Consider the following 10,945-nt stretch of genomic DNA (forward strand, 5'->3'; position numbering starts at 1 on the left):
GCATATGAGAACCCTTCATTAGAATTGGAATTCAAAGCTGTGGAAGAAGGAACGTGGACAACCATTGTAAACCGGGGCAAATTCTATTAAAACAGAGCTAAATTGATGGAATTGATAAGTCTTTAGAAGGCTTAATTAAATGTAATTATCTGCCATGTATGCGAATAGAGAGATTTAGGTGATTTGTAGGAGGAAATTGTGGATCTTAGATGAACCACGCTTTTGTAATTTCCCTTATAAAGAGAGCCTGTGTTGTGTGTGTGAGAGAGAGAGAGATTGGATACAATGTAACCGTAAGAGAATTTGTGACTAAGGCTGAGATGCCTTAGGCTGTAATCTAGTTCTGTATAGAATTGAATATTGTGTGTTGTCTGGATTTTGTGTCTCTGTATATTGTTTACCTATAGTTTAGATGTATGCGTTGAAAGAGTTAAATCCTGTGCTCAGGTTTATTGATCGACCATCGATCACTATAAGGATCGATGGCGATCCATTGATAATATGATATCATAGAGTGAGTGTTGTATGGAGTAATGTGAGCACCTTAGATAAAGTAAGGCAGATCTGTGTTATAATGTGAATTCAACCAATAAGCGAACGAGATTAGGTCAGCGAAGGAGATTGAATAAACACAGCGAAAACCACCGGATCGTCTAGATCGATGGATAGTATTGGCGCAACGTGAAGAAACTTGGGAGTAGATCTGGATCGTCCAATCGACAGACCAACAGATCTAACGGTCATCGCGTGGCAACAGGCGCTGAAGTTTAACTCTAAAAACGAACCCGAGAAAATCATTAAACCGAGTTTACAGTTCCGAAGGATTGGACTGTCTGTTGAATAGCTGATTGGACACATATCACGTCGGAAGATGAACGAGAGTTAATCGGATGCGATGAGGTTTTATACAATAGGGTTAAAACCTCGTTGAGTTTCGATAATCGTGACTGTCCATTGGTTGATTTATCGGACGGTAATCGCGCTCAAATGTGTGCACGGGCTAACGCGCCAGACGAATCCGATATGTTATCAACATGAGTTTATTTCCTTTCCTTGTGTAAAAGCGACTGAGCTGTCATCAAATTTTGGTACCAGAGCAGGGAAAATATTTCCTGCGAGAAGGGGTTTGTGAACAAAAGGAGGAGGTATAGTTATATTGAATTTTGGAGAGTTTATGGTCTTTATATTGTTGTATATATAGCGGTAGAAGAAGGTGAGAAGACAACAACAGCCTGGAGCCATGAGTGCTCAATTGGTTCCAGAGGACAGAGCCAGAGAGATACCAAAACACTGAGCTCAGAGGAGAGAAGCTTGGTGAGGCAGGACTTGTTACTGCAGAGGTTTTGTTACAGCTCACGAATGTTGTTACAAAATATCATAAAGGCAATTCCACAGAGGATGTTGGTAGAATTGCTAAGGGATGGAGAAAGCATATGACCAGGAGGTCATAAATTTTTGTACCTCAGGATTTTGATGCAGGAGCATCCAAGCACCCTTCATTAAATTTGGAATTCAAAGCTGTGGAAGAAGGAATGTGGACAACCATTGTAAACCGGGGCAAATTCTGTTAAAATAGAGCTAAATTGATGGAATTGATAAATCTTTAGAAGGTTTAATTAAATGTAATTATCTGCCATGTATGCAAATAAAGAGATTTAGGCGATTTGTAGGAGGAAATCGTGGATCTTAGATGATCCACACCTTTGTAATTTCCTCTATAAAGTGAGCCTGTGTTGTGAGAGAGAGAGAGAGAGAGATTGAATACAATGTAACCGTAGGAGAATTTGTGACTAAGGCTGAGATGCCTTAGACTGTAATCTAGTTTTGTATAGAATTGAATATTGTGTGTTGTCTGGATTTTGTGTATCTGTATATTGTTTACCTATAGTTTAGATGTATGCATTGAAAAAGTTAAATCATGTGTTCAGGTTTATTGATCGACCATTGATCACTATAAGGATCGATGGCGATCCAATGATAATACGATATCATAGAGTGAGTGTTGTATGCAGTAATGTGAGTGCCTTAGATAAAGTAAGGCAGATCTGTGTTATAATGTGAATTCCACTAATAAGTGAACGAGATCAGGTCAACGGAGGAGATTGAATAAACACAGTGGAAACTATTGGATCGTCTAAATCGACGGATAGTATTGGCGGAATGTGAAGAAACCTGGGAGTAGGTCTGGATTGTCCAATCGACAAACCAACAAATCTAACAGTCATTGCGTGGCAACAAGCGTTGAAGTTTAACTCTAAAAACGAGCCTGAGAAAATCATTAAACTGATTTTAAGGTTTTGAAGGATAGGACCGTCCATTGAATAGCTGATCGGACGCATATCACGTCAGAAGATGAACGAGAGTTGATTTCAAAATCGAACACGAAGAGGTTTTATACAAGGGGGTTAAAACCTTATTGAGTTCCGATAATCGTGACCGTCTGTTGGTTGATTGATCGGATGGTAATCACGTTGGAATGTGCGCACAGGTTAAGGCGTCAGATGGACCCGATATGTTATCAGCACGGGTTTATTTCCTTTTGAGCTCCGGGTCTTAAACGTTAAGGTGGGACTGACGTTCGTTGGTCGGGTTTTGTTGTATTGCGCTATTTGTTGACTGACTAATGATTGGATGGGTTTATTGTGAAACCTGCTAGTTTAAATGCTTCCGATATATACGTGGGCCCATAACCCATAGGTCCACGCGAGGAAAATGTAAAGATGCAGCTTTGTTGTGTAAAAGCGGCTAAGATGTCATCAATTTTTCTCCTAACCTCACATATAAGATGACATCTATTATCATGTCATTTTCTTATACTTACACAAATGAAAGGGTTTATGTTGAGAACTATAACTTTTAACCCCATACAATCAATTATTGCATGCGTATTCTTAATTAAACAAAAAAAAATACAATGGAAAACACACACATTAACGTAGATATTTTATCGTGGATATATAAAAATCGATAAAACCAAAAAGATTTTTCAACATATATCTTGGTACAAAATTATAATGCAATATATATATCTTGTAACATCCATAATTTGCCAATCCATCTATGATGGATTAGAATATATTAGTAGTTTCTTAACAAAAACTACAAAATCATGTAAAAAACCACCATGTGCCACAAAACTGCTAAAGGTGAAAATCATGTGTTGAAAACTACCAAAAATAGATACAAAATCTACCCTTTTTTATCTAGGGGAACTACACCTAAACTCCTATGCAAAGGGGCTTTCACCCCCCTGTGAACCCCCTGCTATAGTCAACACAACATACAATATGTGGAGATATTTGTACAAAAAAGCATAACACATACCCGACAAAAACATCACTAGCAAATATATACCAACAAAATAAATAAAACACAAAAACACCTTAAACAATACAAATTAAAAACATAAAATTAACCTAAAATATAATCACTGGGTACCATAGTGTATGTGCCATACTAATTGCACAAGTAATTCTTCGACATGCACCCACGGTTACTATATGTCATTCATGTAATATTTTTGCTACTAACAATTTCAAATACGATTCCCATGCAATCTTTTATCTTAGAAAGTGCAGGTAGATTAAACTAGCATTTGCACCAGATGTTGCAAAGAAAACGCCGTAAGGCATAAAGTGCGGAAATCCATTATCCATGTAGTGTGTGCATTATTCAACAAGGTGGATCTCTCTAAATTCATTGCAAACATTTATGTTGTTGCATTTCTAATTTATTTAGAATCTAATACTACCTCCTCTTCTTGGAATATTAAATTTCTTATCACCCCATGATGACAATCCCTCTAATTATTGGCATCATAGTTTTTTCCACTTTAGTGGGTTTACCTTCAACCTAAAGAAACATGAACTTGAGTCACTCAATTAAAAAGAAATTGCTAAATTGCTATTTATTAGGTTTTGAGTAAAAACAATTAATAACTCATATATACAACCCTTTAAATATTTACAACCTTTTAAGTCTTGTATTTATAACTCATATTTATAATCCTTTAAAATGAAACTGACTATCTATATTTTTATTAATAATAAAAAGAATCTTCTTTATAAAACTGACACTCACATGCTACTCCTATATATTTATGTTATATTTAATATTCAGTGTCCATCAATTGAATGACAAGATGAAAGCTCAACTTAATTGCACCTTTAAAATGTGACTTAAAAGTTTAATTGGTAATTATTTATTCAGTAATTTGTACATTGTTAATTGCAATTTCTCTTGAAAACCAATGTTTATATCAAAATTTTAAAAATTAACACTCACTTCTCCCGTAGTCTGGTGTTTCTTTATTTGATCATGGTACTCAAGATTGCCTTTCTCCAAAGTATCCAATGTGAAGATGATATCTTATGTGTTTCCGTGTTTCTTTATTTGATCATGGTACTCAAGATTGCCTTTCTCCAAAGTATCCAATGTGAAGATGATATCTTATGTGTTTCCGCTTTCTCAGTAGGTTCATGTGATTATTATTATTTTTGGTGTTAATGTTTATGTTTTTTTTATGCCCATAAATTATTTATTATCTAAACATTGATGTTTGAAAATCCGTAAGTGGCTAGTGTGGAAATTGCAAGGTATGCTGAGAATTTGGTTATCTAGCAAGCTTAGAGTCATTCTTGAGGCATTATCTTTACCATCTCAGGAAGAAGAAGAAGAAGAAAAACCTATTGAATTGAAAAAGAACCCTAAAAGGTATTAGGATCCATGGGTCATTTTTTTTGCATCATGTAGCAAGATCACATGGTTAATTGATTATGCCACATGAAGAATTAGCCTTTTGTCAATATTTAGGCTTATGACTAGGTGATTTTTTCTACTAATATTCTTATACCAATTTACCATGATAATTCTCTTTTAAATTAAAAGGCAAGCACCGTTTTTTAGTGTTTCAACTTCATTTATAAAGAGTTTAGCGCTGATAATTAGTAGATTATATGAAATTTTAAAAATTTCACTAATATATTATTGTTGTAAGGCTCTACATTCCCAATGGAACTCATATAGTGAGTGGATAAAGAAATGATAAGTTTTTCAAATGATGAAATAATTTTCATATGCGTGATATTGTGATCTAGATAAATAAAACCAAACTCTTCATTTATCATGTGTCTTAACTCTTTTATATCTCCAGTGTATTTTTCGTACAAATAAGAAGCATTTGTTAATCATGCATCATGTAATATAATCTCCAATCAGTAGAAAAAAACTTAATATCAAAGAAAGAAAGACAGAGGAAAATTCTTTTAATGCCCACAAATGACTCAATGTTACAAAAGAGATGCTTGCTAATGAACATGATAAGGTAGCTTGGGAAAAGTGTAGTAACAGCTTTTATAAAGAATCCTATATAGATTTCCTGTTAACAACATATTAAGATATTTTAGAGAGTAGTTAAGTATGTTTAGAGATGTGCTAAAGAAGATAAGGTCACTAAATAAAAAAAGAAGATAAACATCAATTCTTATTCGAAAATAATACAAAAAAGAATTTGTGGGAACTTACTACTCTTGAGAGAAGCTTCCTAAAATTTCCTAATGGTGCTTCTCCTTAAATAAATAGGTTTAAGGGTACATCTAAATACATCAACATGGATAAGACAAGATCTCAAGGATATGGATGTAATTTAATTACTAGAGTTGATATTCATGAAGTGAGAGTGCACACATTAATATCTCCCAAGATTGAGAAGTGGAGGTTAGATTAACACATACATGATCTTTGTTGTAAAAGGGATCAAAACAAACAAATAGATTTGCAGGAGTGCATCATAAAAACCTATTAGATGATGAAAAGTAGGCATGTAGGCATATTTTCCCTAGTGTGGAAAATGAGTAAATTATATTTTAGTATAAAAAATTTTCCTATTATTTATAAGGTCTAATATTTTAACAAAAGATTGGCCAATATTTCACAATTTTTTATAATTTAAAGCAAGATTGGCTGAAAATCTAAGAGATTTTATAATTGAGAGAAAGATACGTCTAAATAATATATACATATTTGGTTATCAATAAGACATATATATATATATATATATATATATAGAGAGAGAGAGAGAGAGAGAGAGAGAGAGAGAGAGTCGTTTGCTCCCTGAAAATATACCTTCAAGGTTCCTTAGGTGGATAGCAGAGCTACTATACTTGACATTGGCAGTGTCTAGTAGCTTTTATAGCCCAAAATCTGCTATGTATGGCTCCATGTCAAAGCCTAGAAGGATGTTGCTTGGCTTAATATTTCCATGAACAAACTTCCTTTCATGTAAATAAGCCAGGCCTCTCGCTACTCCCTTTGCAATTTTAAATGATAAGTCTGTGTTTACAAAACATAATCTACTGCAAGGATGCTAAGCTGGAAATGGCTATCTACCTTTCAGTGAGCATTGCTGACCCCTCCTCAAAGATTTCCTGGACAATGTCTATATTTTGCTGCTTTTCAACTGACTTAGACGATGAATCAGTGGATTTCCTTCTGAAAAAATTCTTAAATTTGCCTTCCTTCTTAACTGGAGCTGGTGGTGTGGATTTCTTAGGTGGGATCAAATCCACTACAATGCATGTAGTGTCGTCCCTAAGTCCTCTTATCCTCAAAGCCTCCTACAGCTAAAACGGTTAGGCTATGATAGAAAATAAACTTAAAGATGGTGACATTGATCACTTATCCTTGTCAACAGTATTTGTACCTCAACAATTTGTTTTGCAGCAAGTTCTGTTGGCAAGCCTCGACAATGATTTGCAGCCTTCTCAGAGCTCAATGCATCCCAAACACCATCATTTGCAATGATAAGCCTTCCTCCAGCATTCAATAGCTATTGAAACAAAAAATTACCAGTGTAAATCAAACATACACATTGTGACCATGTATTTTTTTCCTCCAGTAAATGGATAAAATCCATCCCCTGCCGCTGTAACAATAATACACCATATATCACCTTCCCATTAAAACTGAGAATGAGCTGCAAGTAAACTGTGAGAATGCGGATGCCTCATAAGCATGGAGTTAAGTTTGATCCCTGAGCTTTGCTACAATCCTCAACTGTAGAAATATTGAAATTTTTAAGAAGACTCTGGCCATTTCATAAGCAATTGAGTTGACGGCAAAGTTTGTCTGTTGCTGAGTCCCAATCATAGAGATGTCTATATGAGTTATGTCAATGTCTAAGTAGAGCTGTTGAATATGGAATGTGGGTGTAAGTCCTCATCTCTGTCCAACTTATGTCAAAGCAAGGATGCTACATAGGAAGAAAGAATTGGTTAATCGGTTGTGGATGATGGAATTTTTTTCTAGAAAATGCAATACCTCCATCATTGATGGTCTCTTTTGAGGGGAAGAAAAAGCACAATTCAATTCAATCCCCACAGACACTGAGATTTCTTCCCTTCCTTCAACCTCTGGTCGAAGAGTAGGATCTATGATGTGCAAAAGGCGATGCTTGTCATCTACAAAGTTTTGACCCCATGCTGCAAAATCCTTATCTGAAGGCCATCATGCACATAAATGCCCTCAATAGGTGTGATGTCAGTTTGACAGATAGCATAAGCGAACAATCCTCATACTGTCTACACCGTATATTTCGAGCCCAGTTTGCAATGTGAAATACTCAATTATTAGCATGACAGACTTGCAACAAGATGCATTCTACAATATTATCTACAGCTAGTTTTTATTTCAGTACATCACATGGAAAAGCAAGGATTTATGTCTATATATCCCACAAAAGATTGTGCAAATTCCTACCTCGGCTCCACCAACAGTATTCAATCTACCAATCTCACCACCACCGGCCATTATGCGTTCTCTCCTACAGTATCATATATCAATACAAATCAAGAGCTTGAAATAATAAACTGGCTAAACAAAGACTGGTTTCCACAATCAACCGACCAAAGACACTCGTATAGCACAAAGGGTCATGGTTTGTTCTGCATCATGGCAGGAATCTTACTCTTCAAGATTGGCCTCAAGCTTGTGATCAACAGTTAAAAGAAAAACCAACCCTCCAGGCGATTCAAGAATGCAGCGAGAATCACCTACAGATGCTACCATGACTGTCCAGCCATCTATTATCACGAAAGTAATGGTGGTTCCCTATGTTTGTTCTGGTAAAACCAACAGATATCAGAACGAGAAGGATAGGAAGTGCCACTAGTAAAGATATACAAGACATGCAGCTAACAAAATATTAATGGCACATCCATAGGCATATATCAAGGAGGTCTCGGGATCAAATGTCATTGAATATCTAGTGGTTACCAGCAATAGCTAAACCAGGGAAAAGTGTGGAATCCATAAGGAACTCATAATAAGCATGCTTGTGATTACCAACATTAGCTAAACAGGGGAGATTGTGGAATCCATAAGAAACTCATAATATGCAAGCGATTGAAGAGCTATCTTTGTAAAAAAAATAAAAAACAACCATGCAGAAATGAATTGAACGAGATTTCCTACAGATAGACATGAAATGGAAAAAAGAGAACAAGAGAACCCACCATAATAGGCATTTTCCAAGCTTCCATGTGGAATGTAGTCATAAACCAGTAGTTTTTCCTCTATACCCCAATAGAAAGCTCGGAGGTGAACAATGTTGGGATGTTTAACCCTACCGATTGCTTTTTCAAAATCCTTGTACCTTTCCAAACCACCATCACCAAGTCGCCTTTCTGCAAAATTCAGCCCATCTTCCAAAACTACCTTATACAATATAATATAACCACTGGCACCCAATATATATGCAGAGGCTCTGAGTAGCTTATCTAATTCCATGTCAAGATCTCCATTTAATGTCACAAAAGCTCCTTGATGTTGATCTCCATTGTCCGAGACACTTCCATCTGAGCTCTCATCAACTTTTTAAGGTAGAGCCATCCAACTCTACCCAAACTAGAAGAATAGTCTCCATTGTCGTCCAACTGAATATTCCTGGTATTAGGCCCATCCTTTGACTCCTTCTTTCTTCTTGTTCCCTAGTAACGGTACATAAAAACTGCACAAAGGAGGCTTATCCCTGCAAAATTGCCAACTACAATGGCAACTATGGTGCCTTAGACCTTTTCCCTTGTTGATAACAGGCATGGCTGCAATTGCTGAAGGTGAGTTGATTTTTGGAGGATCTGAGAGTGTTGAAGGAATTGAACATAAATTTGTCAGTGGGTGACCACAAAGACCTGGATTACCAACAAAAGCATCATTTTTTCTGATGCAAAAGAGCTCCAAACTGTGGCATGGGTCCAGTCAAAGGCACAAGATTACCCCAGCGTAAAAATTGCAGACGAAAATTCGCAGGCGTCTTCAACAACACCCAACACGAATCTGAAGAATTTTTTTGACAACGGCAATGGATTTCTCAACGGCTTTTCTTCCTCTGGGGTGGATTCGCCCTCGACTCCTGCAGACTCAATCACAAAAACCATTTGGACACACTAGTCATCGTCAGAGGATTCATCTCTGACCTTATTTGATCCGGATCTCAATTCTACATTCAGGAAAGCCATGGATGAAATTTGCCCCAGAGATTCAATGGATGGAGCCCGTTTCAGAGGTCTGTCAGGGCAGCACGGGAAGCAAGAGCGGAGAAGACGAAAAGGGTACCCCAGGCAAATCTTCCAGGCTCTGATCTAGCAACATTCAGGCAAGGGTTTCAAAAATCGTGTACAGTTGCGACCACTCAACTACCTTCCCTTGATCGAACGATTAACAATCTTCTAATCGTATAACACATAATCTAACAACACACATGGATGACACGTGGATTTTAGGGAAGTTCATTTCAAAGGGAAACACCTTATGGCGTAATGAATGTTATAAATAATAATGAGGAACTTATTAGAATTGGAATAATCTCAAATCCCTAGGAAATTGGTGGTCGGGGAAGCGTGACACAATTTTTTTTTTTTTTAATTTATTAAAATTCAATGCAACCTAACAAACTTATGCTGAGCATATTCTCTCAATCTATGCCCTCAATTTACAAAAAAAAAAAAAAAAAAAAAAAAAAAAAAAAAAAAAAAAAAAAAAAAATTCAACAGATCCTCATCCACCTTAAGTTGAAATAAGAAGCCTTCGCAAAAATGAAACATTACAATGTAATAAAACTCATATCATTCAAATTTAATCTAAACAAACAAAAAAATCACCCCATTAGAATTACACCAAAATTATTTTCAAATATAATAAAATTTTGGATATTAAGCTTTAAATAAATAAATAAATAAATAAAAATATAAAATTATATTTTACCATTTTTCAACCAAAAAGTCTAAACAAGTAAACTAGCAATTGTCCCAAAAGGTACAAAGAGAGGCCGATAGGATTATTAAATTGGAATTGTTGAATTTTTATAGAAGAGTTAATTGGTTTGTCAAAAACCTTGTTTTTTCGGACTGGATCATTGTGCAATTACTTTTCTTTAGATATTTTGTTTATATCTATATTACAAAGAACACATTGAATGTCTTATTTCATTTTAGAGTAAGTTAATTACCCAAAATCAAGAGGTCAAATTAATTACCCAAAATCAAGAAACCTCTATGTTACACTAAAAAATGTCACCATGACTACTTACAGTTGGTATGGCTCTATCAACAGTCATACTACCCTCTTGAGCAAGTCTTATGCCTCTGCTATTCATGTCAAACTCCAAGAAAGAGAGAAAGTCTTTATAAATATGTTTATCTCTGGGTACGCAGGTTCTCTCAAACCTTGCCTGCGGGTACGCACCTATTGTTCATAAGGTCTGCGTCCAAGGACGCTCTGTATCTAAAGGGGCAGGTGCGTCCCTCTGAAAAGGTTAAAATGCGCAAGTTTTATCTTCAAAAACTTACTTGTGGTCATTTCTAGAGCATTCTAGAAGGTTGTTTGATGTGTATTGAGCGCCTCCAGATGGTTCATGCACTCCTACCAAAGAGGAACTTATCCCATCAATAAG

General features: G+C 35.9%; 1 protein-coding gene across 1 annotated transcript; it reads right to left on the minus strand.

Moving 5' to 3' along the window:
- Window positions 1-6,383: 6,383 nt before the first annotated feature.
- LOC149237694 (putative protein phosphatase 2C 3) lies at window positions 6,384-8,064 on the minus strand. The gene is made up of 4 exons (XM_089369355.1): window positions 7,964-8,064; window positions 7,756-7,819; window positions 6,701-6,826; window positions 6,384-6,614 (listed from the first exon to the last, which is right to left on the minus strand). Exons 1-4 carry the CDS (start codon window positions 8,062-8,064, stop codon window positions 6,384-6,386), a joined length of 522 nt encoding a protein of 173 aa, XP_089225481.1.
- Window positions 8,065-10,945: the final 2,881 nt, after the last annotated feature.

Source organism: Pinus tabuliformis, chromosome 8 (genome assembly GCF_031772625.1).
Source record: "Pinus tabuliformis cultivar Carrire ecotype Pingquan chromosome 8, CPIR1, whole genome shotgun sequence".
Lineage (NCBI taxonomy): Eukaryota > Viridiplantae > Streptophyta > Pinopsida > Pinales > Pinaceae > Pinus > Pinus tabuliformis.